The 22,399-nt window shown below is 44.9% G+C and overlaps 1 protein-coding gene across 1 annotated transcript in view; it reads left to right on the plus strand.

Annotated features, from left to right (window-relative positions):
* LOC311223559 (CUB and sushi domain-containing protein 3-like) overlaps positions 1–22,399 on the plus strand; it is a gene marked incomplete at both ends in the record, with an annotated part of 752,195 nt that overhangs the window by 79,202 nt on the left and 650,594 nt on the right. Inside the window, 2 exon segments of the mRNA XM_084308339.1 lie at positions 10,444–10,556; positions 20,271–20,453. Of these exon segments, the coding sequence (XP_084164465.1) occupies positions 10,444–10,556; positions 20,271–20,453 (296 nt within the window).

A 22,399-nucleotide genomic window follows, 5' to 3' on the forward strand; every position in this document is an offset into this window, starting at 1 on the left:
TGTCCAGAGAATCCCGGGTTCAAACCAGGTCTCGGTCGCGGCCCACTAGTTTGACCATCATGGGCGTCAGACCAGGATCCGCCGTCCGCCGCCTAAGAAGCCGAGCAGAGGACCCCAATCTGGGGCCGGCCTTCGTAAAATTGTCAGCTAACCCCCATAGCATTAGCAGACAACTGGCGCTCGCAAGCAAAACATTACTCACCCAGCTCGGAAGCAACCAGTTTCTCACAACAGCCGGTGCCTCCCACAGTCCAGCTGTATAACCGGAGGTTCAATACCTATCCAGCCGCAGCAAGGAGGACTGCAGGTGGGGAGTATATCAGCGACGCAAGTCCCTAATACGAAAAAGCTGGTGGAGGTCAGAATGATCATCATCTTCCAGACACTCCAGTGACGAAGACATTATCGCTGTATTTTCTCAAAATAGTGAGAGAGAAAATAAAGATATAACGTCAACATATCTCCTTGTTCCTTTCTTCAGCTAAATACTTTCTTTCCCACGTCAAGTGATTGGTATACAGGCACTCTGAAATTTGAGAAGGAGATGAGTGTGTGGCCCCACCCCTGCTTATGTAGGTAGCAGATGTGGGTGTGGCCAGACGGATGCTGGTATGTAAGGTGCATTTGTGAAGTTTTTATTCAGTGCACGTCACTGGAGTGAGATATGTGCAGATTGACGCTGAGCGGCAGCTAGTACGATATAGAACCTTCTGTAGTGTGGTAGTGAAAGGGTTAACCTTCTGTAGTGTGGTAGTGAAAGGTTAACCTTCTGTAGTGTGGTAGTGAAAGGTTAACCTTCTGGTTGTGGTAGTGAAAGGGTTAACCTTCTGTAGTGTGGTAGTGAACGGGTTAACCTTATGTAGTGTGGTAGTGAAAGGTTAACCTTATGTAGTGTGGTAGTGAACGGGTTAACCTTCTGTAGTGTGGTAGTGAAATGTTAACCGTCTGTAGTGTGGTAGTGAAAGGTTAACCTCATGTAGTGTGGTAGTGAAAGGGTTAACCTACTGTAGTGTGGTAGTGAAAGGGTTAACCTTCTGTAGTGTGGTAGTGAAAGGGTTCAGAAACATAAATTCATTGGATAGATGCGAACAGTGGACATGTACAACACAGTGGGGCAGTTTTATGTGCACAGTGACTGAAGCAGAGTATCTCACGCTATTTGAACCACAACCTCTACAGATGTTGTTGTTATGAACAATCATGCTGTATAAACACACTGCAAGCCCCAGTTCAGTGACACTTCTTTTGGCCATTATAATGTTGGGTGCACTGGTTTTATTTTTATTTTAGATGGAAGATATGCTTTTTAACTTGTAATTACTCAAAGTACAGGTCTTGTATCTTGTTTACAGACATCTCACATGTAAACATTACTCGTTATAAAAATAAACAGTGATAATTGCCTTGAATCAAGAGCTCTGTCATTCAGTTTGAGAAAATAAATAAATAAAAAATGCTCCAACGCCGTATGTTTTGTTTTCAGTGGTGGTGGATTGAGGCTTTTGATAAACCGTCTATAATAAAAAATGTATAAACCCAGCAGCACCCCACACAAGTATGTGTCCTTTTATGTTTGAAAGAGAGCTCATGTTTTATGTTTGAGAGAGAGCTCATGTTATATATCGTATAGCTTACGCTCTGCACCTACTGGAACATATCCCATATCAGTTCTATATACTGAATACATTTCTCCACATGTACCTATACACACCCATCCGCCTGGCCACACCCCCATCCGCTCCACTACATAAGCAGGGGTGTGGCCATACTAACAGCTCCTTCCCTATTTTCACCACGGCGAGTGTCTGTATACACCACTTGAGTTTAGTGTAAAATGGTTGGAAAGGAGTTACGTTGAAGAGAAGGAGCTGCGTTGACGTTATATCTTTGTTTTCTCTCTCACTATTTTTCGAGGAAATACAGCAATAATGTCTTCGCCACCTGAGTGTCTAGAAGATGATTATCATTCTGACCTCCATTGGAGCTTCATAGTAGGGGCTCGCGTCGCTGAGCAATCCCCGCCGACATTACCTCCAGCTCTGCAGTTGGACACTTTGCTTGGGAGGCGCTCTGCAGTGTGAGGGCTGGCGGCCTCTCTGGGGCGGGGGATGTTTTTGCAACACGGGCGCCAGGTGTGTTGGTTGTGGGGGAACAGCTACACAGCTTACGAAGGTCCTGCTCCAGGCTGGTATCCTTTTTCGCTGCCTCTTAGCGGCGTGGAGAGAGTTCTGGTTTGATGCCCACGTTAACATGAGCTCCTCATCGGGAGCTTTGTTTACCTGGGACCGTGATTCTGAATCTGCGGTTCAATTCCCTGGGTCTCTGGACAAACGGATACCCTCTGTCGCTGCACTGGCCCCGTTTTTTCAAAGAAATGAAAAGCCCCGGTGCGAGGGAGGTGAGCTTGGTGTTTCATTATGAGAATATCTCCATGCTCAAGTCGGCTATAGTCCGCGAGGGACTTGTTGCCGGCACCGCTATGGTAAACACCGTTCTGTAGTGGGGCGTGTGTTGCCTTCTTTTTCTCTTCTCTCTTCGGATTAGAAGAGGCAAAGACAGCGGCTGTCTGAAGTGTTGGCCTGTATTGTTTCTCACGTTGTACTGTTGTTCAGTGGTAGCTGCTTAGCTTGCTTCTTAGCCGGGTTGAGCTAACTGTTAGCCAGTTAGCTGTTTAGCTATGACGTTAGCTGCCCGTTACGTTTGCTCGGCTGGGAACGTTAGCTTGATGCTATCAGTTAGCCTAAAGTTAGCTGTTAGCTTGTGCTACACCATTAAACATTAGCCGTGAGAATAGCAGGCCCTGGCACTCTGACTACGACATCATCTTTGACAGAAGATGTAATCGGGCCTGCACCATGACCGGCTGCAGGAGGGGGGCGTCTCGCCGGAGCGAGGCTCCGGCCATAGCTTCTTTTTGCCCCACCAGCGAGAGGCCTTTCGTCAACGTGGAGACCAGCCTGTGTTGCGGCCTTTTCGTCCTGCATTCCTTGGTGCAAGTAAGATGTCCATTGGACATTACCCCACTCTTCCTTCCTTCCCCTCCCGGATGTTTTGTTGATAACGATGTTTTTTTCCAAAACGAATGTTACTTCGCTACATTTGGAGATACGACATGTGCTGTGTGTGAATTGTCTTGGTCGCTTGTATAGCTTGGGTAACGTTGACCAAAGCTTGTGCTTTTCTCTCTACCTAGAAACAGCGTTGTTTTTTACGTGAGTAAAATTAACTGGGTTTTTGTTGTATGATGAGAAGTTGTGTGTGTTCGTGTAACGTTAGACAACGTGACTGAACCCACAACTGGCTGGGTTACCCTACAATGCTGTGCATAGTGGCATGTGATCGAGGGATGAGTCCCTCTCTCAGCTTGTGATGACAATAACAAGTGGCACGTTTTTTTCACACATGAACAGGGCTGTGCCTGTTCAAACAAGGTCTTCGGCTGTGCTGGCGTGCATGATGTAAAGCTTACTCTACAATTATTGTCGTATCAGGGGTAAGGTGGTGAGGGGTGGGTTTCCCCGGTTCTCCCCTGCCCCCCCCCCCCCCCCCCCCTCCCCTCAAACATGTTTCTGTTTACAATATGTGTGTTGTTTCACTATGTTTTTGGGGATACGGTGTAACCCCTCAGCTTCTGCTGGGGTTGTGCTCTTGCTTAGAGAGGCAATTTCTTTCTGGAAATTGTTTGGTCGCTGTCATGTGGACTTAGCAAGGCCTGTGACCAGTACTTAATCTAGGACTTGTGTCTTCTCTCGTCATGAAAAACGGCGTTCCTCTTACAGTAGTGAGAGTGTACTTTCGCCCTTTTTTGTTGTGATGGAGGGTTGTGTGTGTCGTTTCACGTTTAAGATCCACAACTGGGTTAGGTGTTGGCCTACAGAAGTTACATGTGTAAGCTCTTGTACCAGGGCCCTTGGCCCTCTCTTGGTCTGTGTTTTTTCTTCCTTTAGGAAAAGGTGTAAAAATTCAGGTGGCAGGTTCGCACATGAGCCTATGTGAAGCTGTTACCTTGACAGGCATACATGCGCTTCATGTAGCACGCTATGACTGGTGTCATGGCTCTGCTTTGTCATTGCATCGTATCAGGGGTGAGGGGTCATGAGGGGGTGGACTGATAAACCCTCCCTCCCCTTTTTTTCTGATTGGTCAGGGGGTTGGACCTCCTGTCCTTCGGGTTTCCTGTCACGTTGCTGGGTCAGCGCGTAACAGGGTAGGGAGGGGGGGGGGGGGGGGTTCCCTGGTCCCACCCCATATTTGTGCGGTGGGTCCCAGAATTCCCCCCGCCATAGAGTACGTCACTGGGCGTGTTTCTATTGGTTGTGAGACTTCCGTGAGTTATTTTCAGGCTCCATGTTCTAGACATCTGTTATTGTCAAGATGAGTTATGTGGTGCGTGAGAACTTAAAAATAAGTTCTGCTCTGCGCTCTGTTGTATGTGTCTTGAGCTTGGTAGGTGATGCAATGCAGTAGAGACAATTTGTTCTTCTGCTCTGCTCCCTACTAGTAGTGTATATTGGGTCAGAGCCTCCTCCTCAGGGAGTTTCAGAGCCTCCTCCTCAGGGAGTTTCAGAGCCTCCTCGGTGAGTTTCAGAACCTCCCTCTCAGTGAGAGAGCCTCCTCAGAGTTTCAGAGCCTGCTCCTCAGAGAGTCTTAGTCCAATTGTTACATGAATCTTTTTGTACACGTAGCTCAATGTTGCATATATATTTTTAAATTATTACTCACGTGGGAAGTCTCTCTCTGGGGGTTCCCTGTCTCCTCTATTTTATAGGGCAGGGTTGACAGGAGTGTTTTCCCTCGGACGCGTCATATGGGACCCATATCTGTGTCTTGGCCAGCTTCCTGCCGCTCTCCCAGGCGGCTTGGAGGGAACGTTAACTGGGTTCTTGTTAGAATTACCATTGATATGTTTTGGGTCTCGACGTGTACATAGTGCTGGCCCTGGGTGCTTCTGTGTGGAACCATGCATGGGCTTGCGCGCCTTGGTTGCTCATCATTGAAACGGCATTTTTATGGGTCAACTAGGATGGAGTTTTGTCTCTTCCGAGCGCCAGTGTACTAGGTTAGTCTCGATGAATTCTCGTTCATCTCTGGGGGGAGATAACGGAATAGATCAAAGCATTGGTGGAGGGGTCTCACCCCTTTGGGGTGGGCCACCGGGCGCGGCTTGGTGGCGCCCTCTGTGATGTTTTAGATCGACACGCGTACCTACCCCCCTCCTGGGACTGGGGATGGTGGCGTGATTAGGACACGGGACTGGTTCTGGTTGCGCCGGACCAGGTCAGTTAACCCGTTGTCCGCCGGGGCGCAGATCTGCTGTTCTGGTACCCTGAGGGATTTGTGCTTTTTCGGGGGAGAAATGCCGGGTCGGCCCGGGCGTTGCAGGGTTTGATGTTATGGAGGTGTTCGTGGTTATGTCACTGCATGTTATCCTTCACTGTTGCTTGGTCCATATTGTGTTGTACCTTGCGCTGTGCTAAAGGAGCCTGGTCCTTCTCCATTTTTTTTTCGCCCCTCTCTTCTCCTGCTTGGCAGGGCTGGGAGGGGGCTGTCGAGGTGGTTCTTGTACCCCTCTGGCATCCCTGTGTACGTCCCGGTCCGCCGGGCCCAGGTCCGGACTCGTTCTCGTCGACCTGTTGGCCTGGGTTAACCCCTTCTTGAGAACTGAAACACTTGTACTGCTGTATAGCCGGTGTATACCCGTTGTGTTTTGGAGTTTTTTCTTGGGGGGGTTATAGGAACAACTGCCTCCTGTTAGGTGGTGGTTGGTTTCCAGGTGTGTTGGTAGCGGAGTCGACTCTCGGGTTAGGCCGGGCTTGACCCCATCTGCCTGCGAGTGTGCCCCCGCACCTTTCATGATGTCTGCCAATCGTGTCTGCCTTCTCTGCCTCGGCCCCTCTAGAGGGTCAGGTTTTTTTTGTGGAGGCTGCGACATGGTGCACAGCATACCGTACGCCCCTTCCGCCGGGGTGCTGTTTTCAGCAGACCCCTTTGGCGGCAGTCTAGTCCGCAGTGCTCCAGGCTCAGGTCGAGTCTTTTTGACCTGTTACATGGATTGAGGGATCAACCTCTTTGGGGGTTGTCTCCCCGGTGCGCTGCCTGGTCCCGCTGTGGGTGTAGCCGCTTGAGTGCTTCAGGGCGGCGTGCTGTAGGGGGGAAGGGCCTGCTCTTGGATGGGCCCTGTCCGATACGCTGGCGAAGTGGGGGGTGGTGTCACTAGTGACCGCCTGGTGGGGTCTCGATGCTGCGGCGTCGTTGGCCTCACCAGGCCCCCTTTTCCGGGGGGTCCAGTCCCTTCCTGGGGCTGGGTCCTCCTTCGTGCTCCGCTGCTACGGCGGGTACATTTGTCGAGCTTCCGCTCTGCTCAGCTCCTGTGTTCCAGTAGGCGCAGAGCGTAAGCTATACAATATATAACATACGGTTATCCTATAACCATAGTTATATGAGTAATAGCGGCGCTCTGCGCCGGACTCACTGAGGACCCCGTGGTGGTGAAAGACTTGGGAAGGAGCTGTTAGTATGGCCACACCCATGCTTATGTAGAGGAGTGGATGGGGGTGTGGCCAGGCGGATGGGTGTGTATAGGTACATGTGGAGAAATGTATTCAGTAGATAGAACTGATATGGGATATGTTCCAGTAGGCGCAGAGTGCCGCTATTACTCATATAACTATGGTTATAGGATAACCGTATGTTTTCTCTGCCAAGAGTTTTAACACCATTTGGGTTTAACAGCAGCAGCTTCTAGCTCTGCCTCTGAATCACACAGCTGTCTGACGTTTGAAGGAGGATTCACTGGAAACACTGCAGAGTGCAGAATAATACTGTCTTCATACCTGTATCACTGTCAGTGATGCCACATATTACTTGTAAAAGTAATCTGATTACTGATTACTGATTACTCCTTTAAAAAGTAATCTAAGTTACTTTACTGATTACTTGATTATCAGAGTAACTTAGTTACTTTGAAAGTAACTAGGTTACGAAGTCGTCGTCGTTCCCCCAACAGTTATTTTGAAACGCTTTATTGAAAATGCATAAATTGTTTTTAACTTGTTTCTCTGCACATAACGTAAATTGTTAAACTAGTGCTTCAGCTTCTGTACCATCAAGTATGGTAAAGCAACAGTCTATGATGCTCACAGCATTAGAGCAGCTAGCCAGTGGTTTTACAAAACCAGTGTATCACATCTAACAAATGCAGGCTGAACTATTCAATTATATCAACTGTAACTATTAAATTGTTTTTATAAATGTCTCTCTATAAACATACAATCAGTCTCTCTTTAACATGTAAATTAACTGTAAATCTGGCAAATAAGAGCTTTTGCTCTGCCACCATCAAATATACATTAATCAAAAGGGAAACAAACAATCTCTCTCTTTTGCTGTTGGACATCCGAGTCCTCCTGTACCTAGTCGAAGCGTCGGCTAGTGTTGTGATTCCAGATGCTTTCAATGCAATTGGATGTGCTGTTTTTAGCGGTAGACAGTATTTTGTTTCCTCCGCATATGAACGTGAGGTAGTGATTGAGGCTACGTTTAGACGAGCGTTTTGGGATGGAAGTCTGAACAGAAACCGCAATCACTTTTAATTTTGCGTTTAGACAACCGTTTTGGGGTGGAATTCTAACGACGGAGCCCTGCTGTCACACGATTGGCGCATATGTCACATGACGTGCTGTGAAGACCCGCCCTACTCTGCCTCTGATTCGCAGACTGTGGATGGGGAATGTGATTGTACCAAAGCAGAGTCACTCACAGACAGAGGGACCAGTCACGCCGCGGGACACATTCTTGTGTAACCCTTTCACTGCCACACGACGACACTCTCAAATAAGAAAAACAGCTCAAAATGTATTTTTGACTGTCGAAAACGAAATAAAATACTGCATTCCGCCTGCATTATGAATTTATGATGAGATAGTAACGAAATAGTAACGCACAGCCACTTGGACAAGTAACTGCAATCAGATTACTGGCTTTTTAAAGATTAACGCGTTAGATTACTATTTTCGGGGGAAAGTAATCAGATTACAATAACGCGTTACTTAGTAACGCGTTACTGACATCACTGATCACTGTACATATTAATACTACCAGTATGACTTACTACCATAGTGTCTGTATACCTGTATCACTGTACATATTAATACTACCAGTATAACATACTACCATAGTGTCTTTATACCTGTATCACTACATATTAATACTACCAGTATGACTTACTACCATAGTGTCTTTATACCTGTATCACTGTACATATTAATACTACAACTCTGTACATACATCTGATTAGCACTATTACTCAGTAGTACTATTTCATATATTTTATACCCAGTTTAATCACCTGTACATTGTATATCACTATCGCACTTTACTGTTACATTTGCACTCTGGTTGGATGCCAAACCTCTTTTTGTTGCACTGTACTTGTGCTGCATGATGAACATTTTTTATCTAATCTAATCTAATCTAATACAGCCTACTAGGGACAATATCCAAAGTGCAGGAGGTGCGGTACTTGTTAAATGTGAAATACGTGTCAAAATACCGTTCTAAATTTAATATTGCCCAGGCCTACACATCATATATATCCTACAGATTTAAGAAAACATCTTTGTTTGGTAAGGTTTGCCGTAAAAATCACTCCATGATCAGTTGAATATATCTTTCAACAGAAATTAGAATAATGAGGCAAAAACTCAAAGATTTTGTGAATCTTATCATAATATCAGTTAAAATTATCGCAATTGGATTTTTACCCCCAAAACCTTCTTAAATGGTAAATGGCTGCATTTATAGACCAGGTTTTATCCAAAGCGCTTTACAATTTGTTCCTCACATTTTTACCCGCTGACTCACTCATTCACACACCAACGGCGGAGGCGACCATCAAGGTGCCAACCTGCTCATCGGGAGCAATTAGGGGTTAAGTTTGACGCGCTGCCTGGGAGGATCATGGGAATCGAACTGGGAATCTCCGGATTACCAGACGACCGCTCTACCTCCCGAGCCCCTGCCCCCCCCCCCCTTTAACGTGTCCTCCCGCTGGACCTCAGGCCTCCCCCCCTCTAACGTGTCCCCCCTCTGGTCCTCAGGCTGACAGCCCCCCCCCCCTCTAACGTGTCCTCCCTCTGGTCCTCAGGCTGACAGCCCCCCCCCCCCCCCTCTAACGTGTCCTCCCTCTGGTCTTCAGCCCCCCCCCCCCCCCTCTAACGTGTCCCCCCTCTGGTCCTCAGGCTGACAGACCCCCCCCTCTAATGTGTCCTCCCTCTGGTCCTCAGGCTGACAGGCCCCCCCCTCTAATGTGTCCTCCCTCTGGTCCTCAGGCTGACAGCCCCCCCCCCCCCCCCTCTAACGTGTCCCCCCTCTGGTCCTCAGGCTGACAGCCCCCCCCCCCCTCTAATGTGTCCTCCCTCTGGTCCTCAGGCTGACAGCCCCCCCCCCCCCCCCCTCTAACGTGTCCTCCCTCTGGTCCTCAGGCTGACAGGCCCCCCCCTCTAATGTGTCCTCCCTCTGGTCCTCAGGCTGACAGGCCCCCCCCTCTAATGTGTCCTCCCTCTGGTCCTCAGGCTGACAGCCCCCCCCCCCCCCCCCTCTAATGTGTCCTCCCTCTGGTCCTCAGGCTGACAGGCCCCCCCCTCTAATGTGTCCTCCCTCTGGTCCTCAGGCTGACAGGCCCCCCCCTCTAATGTGTCCTCCCTCTGGTCCTCAGGCTGACAGGCCCCCCCCTCTAATGTGTCCTCCCTCTGGTCCTCAGGCTGACAGGCCCCCCCCTCTAATGTGTCCTCCCTCTGGTCCTCAGGCTGACAGGCCCCCCCCCTCTAACGTGCCCTCCCTCTGGTCATCAGGCCCCCCCCCCCCTCTAATGTGTCCTCCCTCTGGTCCTCAGGCTGACAGGCCCCCCCCTCTAATGTGTCCTCCCTCTGGTCCTCAGGCTGACAGGCCCCCCCCTCTAATGTGTCCCCCCTCTGGTCCTCAGGCTGACAGCCCCCCCCCCCCCCCCCCCTCTAACGTGTCCCCCCTCTGGTCCTCAGGCTGACAGCCCCCCCCCCCCCCCCCATCTAATGTGTCCTCCATCTGGTCCTCAGGCTGACAGGCCCCCCCCTCTAATGTGTCCTCCCTCTGGTCCTCAGGCTGACAGGCCCCCCCCCCCCCCCTCTAACGTGTCCCCCCTCTGGTCCTCAGGCTGACAGCCCCCCCCCCCCCCCCCCCCCCTTCTAACGTGTCCCCCCTCTGGTCATCAGGCTGACAGCCCCCCCCCCCCCCCCCCTCTAACGTGTCCTCCCTCTGGTCCTCAGGCTGACAGCCCCCCCCCCCCCCCCCTCTAACGTGTCCTCCCTCTGGTCCTCAGGCTGACAGGCCCCCCCCTCTAATGTGTCCTCCCTCTGGTCCTCAGGCTGACAGGCCCCCCCTCTAACGTGTCCTCCCTCTGGTCCTCAGGCTGACAGGCAGCTTCGTCCCCGACCTGATCGTCAGCTTGTCCAACCAGCTGTGGCTCCACCTGCAGAGTGACGAGAGTGTGGGCTCTATGGGCTTCAAGGTCAACTACAAAGGTACACACACACACACACACACACACACACACACACACATGCACACACACACACGCACACACACATGTGCACACGCACACACACACACACACACACACACAACACACACACACACACACACACACAGACACACACACACACACACACACACACACACACACACACACACACACACACACACACACACACACACACACACACACACACACACACGTGATATGTGACTCCTTCTGCGTTGTGTTAAATGTCGATGCTCCGAGGGAGTTTCGAACCCGGGTCGGCCGCACTGCGGGCGACAGCATAGACCGCTATACCTATAAGAGGTGAATTCCCGGTTTAGCGTTAGAATGGAGTAGGTCGCATGTGACACAGCTGCTCACCCGTTATTTTTTTTTTTTCGTTTTAAAAACATATTTTTAAACCATTAATGCGTTTAAAACTTGACGCATATATCAACTGAGACTATCAACTAACTATATTCAAGTTCTTTAATAGTTGTCATACAGAAGTACAGAATACTTTCATACAAAATGCTTCTTACTGTTACGCTCCAGAGACTGTGCTAGACAAGATAGTATCAAATAACATAATAACATAATATAGCATGAATTTAGAAGAAGAAAATGAGGTCACAGTGTTCGGTATAGACATATGTACAATGTTCTGAGTTACCATATAATATACAATACACAATACTATGCAGTGTACTAATGTACAGTACTATCTAGTGCAAAGCAGAAATGGGATGAGGTACAATTTTAGGTACAATTTACAGTAAGGTGTACGAGTTGTAGTGCAATCCTTCATCCATAAATATAAAGTGTGGGGAGTGGGTGCTACAGTGTGTTTGTTTAAAGTGGGTGTGTGCTATAAGTGTGTGGAGTGGGTGCTACAGTGTGTTTGTTTAAAGTGAGTGTGTGCGTGTGGATGTGTGTGCTATGTGCGTTTGGTGGTTGTTGTTGTGTAGTGTTCATTCATTGTTCGTTTAGCAGCCTGATGGCCTGGGGATAGAAGCTTCTTCTGAGTCTTTCTGTGCTCGCCTTGAGACTCCTGTATCGCTTGCCTGACGGCAGCAGTTCAAAGAGGCAGTTGTTCGGGTGACTGGAGTCTTTAATGATTCTCTTAGCCTATTGACCAAAAGAATCGAGATGTCACCAAAGAAAGACCCAGCGAAACCAAAACCAGTCGAAGAGGTCCCGCCGCGGGACCCAGGATTCGTACAGCGGACAGCAGGAAATATTGACTTGACAGAGGCCGCTTCAAGTTCATCCCCATCAAACACCTCCGCAGATACCGAACATATCATCCGGAAAATGGAGGAAATGGGGAAGACAATAATGAAGGAAATGATCCACCAATCACAACTGTCGGAGAAGATAATAACTCAAAAAGTAGATGCTATTAAAGAATCTATTGAAGGCAAAATTGATGCGCTGAGAGCGGACGCCGACGCACAGAATAAACGCACCGAGGCTCTGGAGAAAGTAGTGGAAGCCCACGGAATCAATTTCACTCGCATCTACAATGAAGTAGAGGCTAACAAAGTTAACCTAACTGCTGAGATGAAGGGGAACTACAATGAAATCAAGACGGAGCTCAGCGAAATAACGTTGGAGCTCACGCGAATCAATAAAGAACAGAAAGCCAAAATATTCGAGATGGAATATCAAAAACGCAAGCTGAATATTCGTATTGTCGGTCTGGACGAATCAGTGAGATGTGAAAACCCTGAAGAGTTTGCCACAGAATTACAGAAAATCTTGGGAACAGGAATCCTTCCTAAAATACCGGAGGTGGATCAGTGCTTCAGATTGGGTCCCCGCTCCATTGGCAATAACGCTAAGCCCAGAGTGATATTAGTTATACTGCGCCAAGTCAGAATAAAAGAAATGATTATGCGTGAAACTCGCAGGATGAAAGGCAATCTGAAATACATGGAGGTACCAATACACTGCTTTGAAGATTATTGTCGTGATGTAGTGCAACTGCGTGCCAAGTTCAAGACGGTGATGTCTCAACTATACCTGGGGAAATACAGACCCCTACTAATATACCCTGCAATACTTCGCGTCGTCGACAAACAAGGAGCAAAGGTTATCCTCAACTCGCCTGAAGAGGCAGCCAAATTCATGTCTGAACAAAACGCAGAATAGTGTATAAATGGCCTTTTAAATCTCAGTTATGCAAGGTCACCATATAGTACAACCTTTAATAACCGAGGATTTGGGACAGAGAGACCTACGTGCTCAGAGTTTTTGAATGCTTTCCCCGACGTGTTTATATTATTGCGGACATATTGGATTTAAGATTGGAACACTCCAGAACATACTGGAACATTCAGACAATGTAAAAATGAAATATTGGAATAATCTAGAACATCGAAGCATTCTTTGATATATGGAGCATTCTGGAATATCAGCAATACGTGGTCATTCACTCTACCAGAAGCCCCTCGGGGGAATAATCAACAGCTATCTAGATGCAGAACCACAGAGCCATCATAGCCGGCCGGCTGAAGATCACTCTACACAACGATCATCGCCCACCCCGGTCAGGGGAAATGCTGCATATACGTATTTAAAAACTGTTTTTTATTAATGGGAAATAATTTCACTACTTCTCCAATTAATACTTTAGATGTTTAAGCATAGCAATGCTCTTTTAAGATCTAAGTTAATGTTCTCTTCCTTTTACTTGTTTTTTTTTTCTTTTTCATCCGCTCTCTCTGATTTATTGAGGCTCTCTCTTCAGTTCAATACCTTCATATTATTCATGGGTTACTATAAATTACTATAAATTACAAGTTCATATAAAATGTAGTGATTAGGGCATGACAATTGAAGCTTATTTTTGGTCTTTATTTTTAGTTTATCTCATTTACATTTTTATTTATTTATTTTTTACGGGTAAGTGGCCAAGCCACAGTCGACATTCTACTTATGGTAGAATTTAGAGTGTTAGATCCTATGGTATACATAGGAATGTTAAGGATAATTGGATCATTCTGGGATATCCGGTGGTGCAAGGGAGAGAGTCATACGCAAAGGTTGTGTTCATGGAACACAATCCTGTACGACTCTCGGTGGGAGGGAAGGGTAGGGGATTTTTATTTGTATATATGTATGTTTTTAAGCTCGGCTCTCAACGGGACCTCACTAGTGGGATGTATATCTATTATTGCCTCGCACTCTAGAAGCATTACCAAAAATTACAATGCAACATGTATATGGCTAGTTTGAATATAATGATATGGAACACCGGGGGAATAAATAACCAACTCAAACGCAAAAGCGTGCTCACACTGATGAAAAAAGAACATGTGGACATTGCTCTGCTAAGCGAAACACACATTCTAGGGAAAGACATAGGTAAATTAGCGGACAACATATACCATAATATCAGTCACTCCTCTATTGGTACGAGAACTCGGGGTGTAGCAATAGTCGTTAAACGTAAGTTGAATATTGTACTAAAGGGAGTATGGTCTGATGTAGAAGGTCGGATAACTATAGCTAAGATTGAACATAAGAACAGGAAAATAGCGTTGATAGCGGTATACGCCCCAAATTTGTACGAAGAAGATTTCTTCATTACACTAACCAATGCAATGTTAGACATTCCCGATTACTCATTTATAATAGGAGCGGATTTTAATGCCATCTGGAACCCAAGGATAGACAAATCTTACCTCGCCTTTTCCAGCGAACAAAAGAATTCATCGAAGGCATTAAAGGATTGGTCAAAGATTACAGGAGTAAAGGACTTATGGCGGTTACTTAATCCCACGACCCGAAAGTACTCTTGTCGATCTGCGAGACATACGACACTATCCAGAATAGATTATGTCTTTGCATCACAGAGACTATTTGATAATTATGAAGTGGAAATGATACCCAACGCATCAGATCACTGTTATTTACTCCTTAAAGGTACATTTGGTATACTATCCTCCCGAGCCCCAAGATGGCGATTTAACTCGTTGCTGCTTAACAACAAGGAATTCATTACACAACTCAAAGAAGCTCTTATAGTATTCCAACGGGAGAATGCAAACTCGGTGCAAGACCCCAGAATAATATGGATGTCGGTAAAGGGAATGATCAAAGACTTCACGGATAGCTTTTCCTCCAAAATGCGCAAGAATCAAAGCACAAAACTGGATGAGCTGGAAACGCTTTACTCAACGTTATTTAATTCTCTGAAATACAACAACTCAACTCGACTAGAAAATCAAGTTAACGTACTAAAAATAGAGATCAATGCCATATACAGACAACAATCGGAAATACAAATACGCAGCACAAGACAACAGCAGTACTCCCATGGTTCCAAACCCAGCCACCTATTAGCCATGAGATTAAGAATGAATGCAACATTTGCAGATATAACTACCATTAGAGCACAACAAGTACTTGTAACAGATCCTGTAAAAATAAACGATACATTCAAAGTATTCTACTCCGACTTATATAAATCAGAAATGACCTTCGATCAAAACAAAATTGACACATTTCTTAATCAAATTATTCTCCCTAAACTTTCAGAGGATGACGCTAAACAGTTAGAAATACCGATCACACTAGAGGAACTCAAGAAGGCCATAACCGCAATGAAAAGTGGTAAGGCTCCAGGAAGAGACGGTTTCCCATCAGAAATGTACCTTTCTTGTTGGGACATAATTGGCCCCTTATTACTAAATATGATCTTATGCTCAGTCAAGGAGGGGAACTTCCATAAAATTGACAATATTGCACTCATAACAGTCCTCCTTAAAAAAGACAAAGACCCCAACGAGTGCGGTAGTTATAGACCTGTAAGCCTCCTCGGAACAGATATCAAACTGTACTCTAAGGTATTAGCCATCAGATTACAAAAGCATATGACGTCTTTAGTTCACCCGGACCAAACTGGCTTCATAGGAGGCCGCCTGATCACTGAGAACATAAGACGTATACTGCACGTACTTGATGCCGACAAGGAGGACACCATACCTAAGGCGATGCTGTCCCTGGATGCTATGAAGGCCTTTGACAGGCTGGAATGGTCGTATCTGTGGGCAGTGCTAGAAAGGATGGGGTTAGGAAAAGGATTCATCGATATGATTAAAGTATTATACAAAGACCCATCGGCCATGATTACAACAGGCACAATCATCTCTGAAATATTTCCGGTATCACGCTCTGCCAGACAGGGTTGTCCTCTTAGTCCCGGACTGTTCAATCTATCATTAGAGCCTTTAGCACAATATATAAGACAATCCCAATCCATAGAACCTATCGTAATCAAGGGCACACAACAAAAAATTTGTTTATATGCGGACGATGTAATATTGTTCATGAAAAACCCCAACACCACATTGCCTCATCTGCTCAAGTTGATTGAGGACTTTGGTGATTTATCGGGATTTAAGATAAATTGGCCGAAGTCGGCTTTCCTTCCACTTAACACCCCTGCAAAAAAAGATACAACCCTCCCAGGACAGATACCGATGGTAAAACATTTCAGATGCTTGGGAGTGGAAATATTCCCTACCATAAGACAAACGGTGAAGCACAACTACACAAAAATCCAAAACAAAATCAAAGACGACCTTGATAGATGGGCAAAACTTAAGAACACAGTACAAGCACGGATATCAATAGTTAAGATGGATGTACTACCTAAAATCAACTTCTTCTGTTCAATGCTACCGTTACCCCCTCCAGAGGGTTACTGGAAAAGATTACACTCCTCCACATACAAATTTATTTGGAATAACAAACCACCACGTATAAAAAGATCCACCGCACAGAGAAATAAAGCAGATGGTGGCATGGCATTTCCAGATTTTTTCCTATATTTTAAGGCGTACTCATTAAGTCCATTGACAACATGGTTTGACTCCCAAGCATTAGCATCTTGGAGAAAAATAGAAGAAAACATAGTAGCCCCACATAGACTGAAGGACATAGCATACACTAAACTACCAATCAAGCACTGTGAACGAAAATTTGGCCCCATAATTACTCATGCGATCCGGATTTGGCGTGAATCACAAAAAAAAAATCCTAACCCACAAGAATGGCACAATCATACTCCCTTATTCAATAACAATGCTCTCTTAATTGGAAAACGACCTATAAGATTCCCTATATGGGAAGAGCAAGGCATACACTCATTAGGGGATGTTTTTAACAAACAGGGTTTTTGTAGTGATAAAGAAATACGCAAAAAATTTAATCTCACCAAGTCCACATGGCTTTTTCACAAACAGTTAGAGCTATGTTTGAAGTCTCACGGTGTTCCATTAGACAGACCAATTGAACACCACAGATACCACAAATTCTTCTACTCAAGAGAGACATCGAGAGGTTTTGTTTCAGAATTTTATCATCAATTACTAACGTCCTCGTATGAAACCCTCCAACTTGACTCTGTCTGGAGGAGGGATATACCAGACCTGGAAAATGACTTTGATTGGCAAGGAGCCTGGGCAAATGTCCGACTTACATCAAGGAACCCGGATCATCAACAAATCAATCTTAACTATATTCACAGGACATACTTGACTCCTATAAGACTGTGCCGAATGGGGCTCAAACAAGATTCCAAATGCACCCAATGTACAAATGGGGACGAAGGGACATTTATGCACATGTATTGGGACTGCTCACCAGTTAAGGCATTCTGGAAAGATGTGACCCAACAAATATCAAAACTCGTATCTTGGAATATACCTGTACACCCCTCGGTATTGCTGTTGAATGATGTTTTTGAGTTTGCAGTGAATCCACAGCTAAAGAGATTGGTTTTATCGGGTATCACAGTAGCCAAAAAGCTGATCACATCACGCTGGTTTCAACCGGAAAAAATGTGCCGTAAAGTTTGGTTTCTTACATATCTCGATGTAATTTACCATGAAATATCTACAGCAAGAATTCTGGGTCTCAATGAATCCAAAATGTCAATGTGGTTAGAAGTGGTGGAGAGAATAAAAGCTAGCTTATAATGGTAGTGTCTGGTTAGGTGCGAGGGATAGTGGAGGTACTTCTCAAGGTGGGGTCCGGGAGGGGGGGGTTCGAGCTGAGCATATGTGTGTAGGGTTTTTTTTTAGATAACAGGTATTATGGGTATATCTTATATAAAACAACTAACCAAAAGGTGATCTCATTGGATGTGCCCTGACAATTAATGCTTGTATATCTTATCGTGTGTTGTCATGTTTGTTTATATGTTTGTTTAAAAAATAATAAAAAAATAAAATACAAAAAAAAAAGAGGTGAATTCACTACTTGGTAACGTGTCTATGTGTCTTTTAAGGGGACGTGAGTTTAACTCGCAGTACCGCTTACTGCCACAGTCACTTCACAACACACACGTCCATCGGGTCTGTGGATATTACTCACAGACCTCCGTTACTACTTGTAACAGCTGTTCGCCACGGGCACAGTTCTAGGTACGAAACGAGGAGAGGAGTAAATATGCACAATATAAGAACAATGACCAGAGACAGAGTTATAATAATAACCGGAATTTATTAAATGCGCGCTAGCTAGACATACAGACATATAATAGTTCAAGGTAGTAGTTGTTTGAAGTATCCCTTTTAGGTTATTTCTATAACCTCTCCTTTAAGGAGGGTTAGTTCAATATCAAGTCCTAGATTGATTAAATCAACACATTAGGTTTGGTTCAGTTTCAGACGTCTCTGAGGTTATCTCTAGCTAAGCTAGATTCAAGGTTGGATATTAAACATATCCTTTTATCATCAGTAAATTCTATTTCAGTTTATAATTTCACCAGGTAAGTGTTTAAACATATTAATTTAAACCTTTAAATGTGCAGGAACGCAAGTACCTTAACAGGTGAAATGCTCCTTTAAACTCTTCCTTGGAAGGTGTAACACAACAAAAGTACCATTTGGAATATTTTAGGTTAGGGGAATGCAATTACCTTTTTAGGTGAAATTACCCTTTAAACCTTCTTTCTTTACAGGAAAATCATCAGTGATTCAACCATAATCAATGTCATCAATACTCTAGGTTATGGGAATGCAAATACCATTTTAGGTGAAGTTAGTTACCTGCGTGTTCTTATAGTTCAAGTTCTTATGGTTCAAGTTATTTCAGTTCAAGTTATTTCAGTTCAAACCTACCAGACTGTTGAAGCAACGGGGATTGTGCAACAGGGGTATTCGAATCAGGCTTGGGTTAGCCTTGAGCTATATCAGAGGTTCAATGGGTTGGCTCGCCATCTTGTGTCATCTAGCACACCGCCTCCTTCCCTCATGGGCACACGTGGAGACGGATGGACTCCTGGGACTGCTCCCAGAGTAGAATGGAGTGCTGGGGTATCCTATAAAAAACCTGGCTTGCGTGTTCGCAGGCATTCGGAAAATAAAAGCTTATTTACCATTTTTATCAAATCACCATCTGTTCATCTAATTTCAGAATGAATAATCAACCAGGCTACCGTTAGCTATGCTAAGCTACAGCAGGCTGTCTCATCACTGCACGTGGGAATGTACACCTGTCCTATGCTGAGTTAGGCTAAAGTGCGTTAGCATTTGGGACATTCTCCACTTTCATATTAAACTCTCAAAACATTCAAAACGTATATAAATCTTGTTCCTATCATAACAGCATATCAATACAATTATAAGTGCTTCTGAAATGGTTCCTTCCCAGTTTCCATTTAACCATATTGAGCTTGGGGCAATTCGTGTATGACTCAGACTGAAACTAAGCTAACGTTATTAGCATTGTAGCATGAAGCTAACAATTGAATAGCACACAATATTGATTTAACTCACCAAAACCGCAGGCTACATCTACTTTAATGCAGCGCTTCTTCGGTTTTGCAACTGGGGGAATCTTCTATAACTGTTTGATAACTGGTTTTATCATACTATTTCTATTTCGACAGCAGCAACATTCAGCTGCGTCAGCTCTTGTTCAAGTGCGTGTCTTCCTCCGTCGGTCTGAGTGTCTGCTCTGCGCAGCGCAAGGCTCTGTAACGTGAGACGCTGCAAGGCAAGGCGTGCGTCGTAACGTAGCTGTTACGTCATCACGCGAATTAAAGGGCCATGCTGTAATTTAAAGGCATGGTACTCAATAATATCAACTATGTTCTTACATAATATACTTTAACTGCTTATGTTCTTATCCAATGACATTAACTATTTAGGTTCTTATAACTTAAATAGGTACGTATCTGAAACCTGGGTTACACATGCACACACAAACAAACGTTTGACCCAAGGCCCCAGACAGACACATTCCAAACGAATGATAAAATACTTTTTTAAGGATGATAGAAGCCTTGCATCACATGTCTCCTCCGATACATGTGGAGGCAGCCTGTCACATCTTTTCACCTCCCAGCGTGGACTCTCATTGGCGAGGTGTAACGTGTGGGAGGCTCACACTACCCCCGCCATTTTCCTGTCTCTGCTGTGCAGGCATCCCCCAACCGACCTGTAGGAGTCGCTGTCCACAACGTCCAGATTACCACCCATCGACTTCCACCCGCTAACTCTGCCAATTGAGTTAGTATGACGGCTGGCCCAAGCCGGAGGCAACGCCGACAGCCGGAGTCGAACCCGGTGTCTCATGCGTTGGTGACAAGCGCAATGTCCGCTGTGCCACCCTGCCGCGATAAAATACTCTCTATACATAAATCCTCCTCCTTATTCTCTCCTTGCCCGCCTCCCCCCCCCCCTCCCCCCCCCCTCAGAGATTGACAAGGAGAGCTGTGGCGACCCCGGCACGCCTCTGTACGGCTACCAGGACGGCAGCGGCTTTTTAAACGGCAACATCCTGCGCTTCGAGTGCCAGTTTGGATTCGAGTTGATCGGGGAGAGGATGATAACCTGCCAGGACAACAACCAGTGGTCGGCGAACATCCCCATCTGCATATGTGAGTAAAACAAAAAGCTAACATCTCATCTGCATATGTGAGTAAAACAAAAAGCTAACATCTTATCTGCATAATTATGTGAGTAAAACAACAAGCTAACATCTCATCTGCATATGTGAGTAAAGCAACAAGCTAACATCTCATCTGTGAGTAAAACAACAAGCTAACTTCTCATCTGCATATGTGAGTAAAGCAACAAGCTAACATCTCATCTGCATATGTGAGTAAAACAACAAGCTAACATCTCATCTGCATATGTGAGTAAAACAACAAGCTAACATCTCATCTGCATATGTGAGTAAAACAACAAGCGGCCCGCCACAGTCTAATTAGTTCCGCCACAGTTTTATAATAAAAAAATGCAATACAAAAAAAAAAATATATATATAGGGGAGAGTGGGGTGAGTAGTGCCAATTTTTACTTAAAGTGCCTTTAAAGCAAGGGGATTACAGTAATGCCCCCAACTAAAATATGCACATATAGGTTAGGATGTTGTGCATCCCTGGGGACAATCACTTTGGATCTTAAATAAACTGTTTCAGAAATATAGCTTTAGGAAAAAAAAGTGGTTTTGTGGCACAGCTTGCCCCCGGTGCGGGGTAAGTTGTGACATTAGAGAGAATACACTGGGGTAAATTGTACCATTGATAATTTTACGTAAAACAGATCATTTTAATCTCAAAAGCGGTAAAAGCATCCTGCAGATCTTCAGCTCCTTTCCAACCTGACATATAGTCTTCCCCTGTTGCACCTTTTCTAGTGATCAAATGTAAGAATACAATGTACAATAACAATAAAATACAATAAAGTAATATATATAGTTAATAATTATAAGTTGGGGCAACAAACAGAACACCTGGCACAACTTAACCCAGGCCCTTTGGCACAAATCACCCCAAGCCTACCATTTTGAAATAAATGCATCCCCCAGCTGATTTGAGCTAGCATCATGCTAACTGTATAGACTCATGGTGTAGCTTACTAAAGCACTAAAACATATGTGAACTGTTTTCAAAGTTGTCTATAATTGTTCAAACACAGCAATAAAAAAAACCTTGATCATACAAATTTTACTTTGGAGGGCAAACAAATGTTTTTTTAACTTAAATGTGCTTACCGCTCAAGCCAGGTGTCTCCCTTCTCTGCAGGTTGAGTGAAATGGATGCCTCTTAAAAAATATGTTGTCACATGACCAACTTCTTCTATGGTTTTCTAGATAACAGGGGTGGCACTACTTGCCCCTTGGCACTACTTACCCTACTATCCCTATATATCTTTTTTTTTATTTCTTTTTTATATTTTTTTAAATATAAAGTTTGCCAATAGGGATGTATCATTTTACATTTACATTTACATTTAGTCATTTAGCTGACGCTTTTATCCAAAGCGACTTACAAGTTCTGTGCGACAAGACAGCAAGAAGGGTATAACTCTATCAGCTGAGTAACAATGTTCATCAAAGTGTTGCGTGTTACAGTGTAGGTTAGTTTATTAGGACAAGTTTATTAGGACAAGTATCAGTAGTATTGGCAGTGGTAGTAGTCGTAATAGTAATCCAGTATATTTTTTTATTTTCTAAAAAATAAACCAGTTCAACACAGGTAACCACTTTTGCTTCATTTCTTTGATGGCTCAACTGTATTCTCTAGTCCAGTGGTTCCCAAACCTCTCCTCGAGACACCCAGCCGTTCCATGTATTTGTTAAATTCCATCACCAGCACACCTGATTCAACTAATAAAGGGCTAGTTAGGTTGAATCAGGTGTGCTGGTGGTGGAATTTAACAAATACATTGAACGGCTGGGGTGCTTCGAGGAGAGGATTGGGAAGCACTAGTCTAGTAGATTTTGTGTTTTGAGCACAAAGTTCTCATAGATCTAGCCTCTTTATTTTCATCTCCAGATTGATGCATTTAACTTTAAAATGTACAACAAAAAATTAAGTTC

The sequence above is a fragment of the Notolepis coatsorum genome, assembly GCF_963971535.1.
Source record: "Notolepis coatsorum genome assembly, chromosome: 2".
NCBI lineage: Eukaryota > Metazoa > Chordata > Actinopteri > Aulopiformes > Paralepididae > Notolepis > Notolepis coatsorum.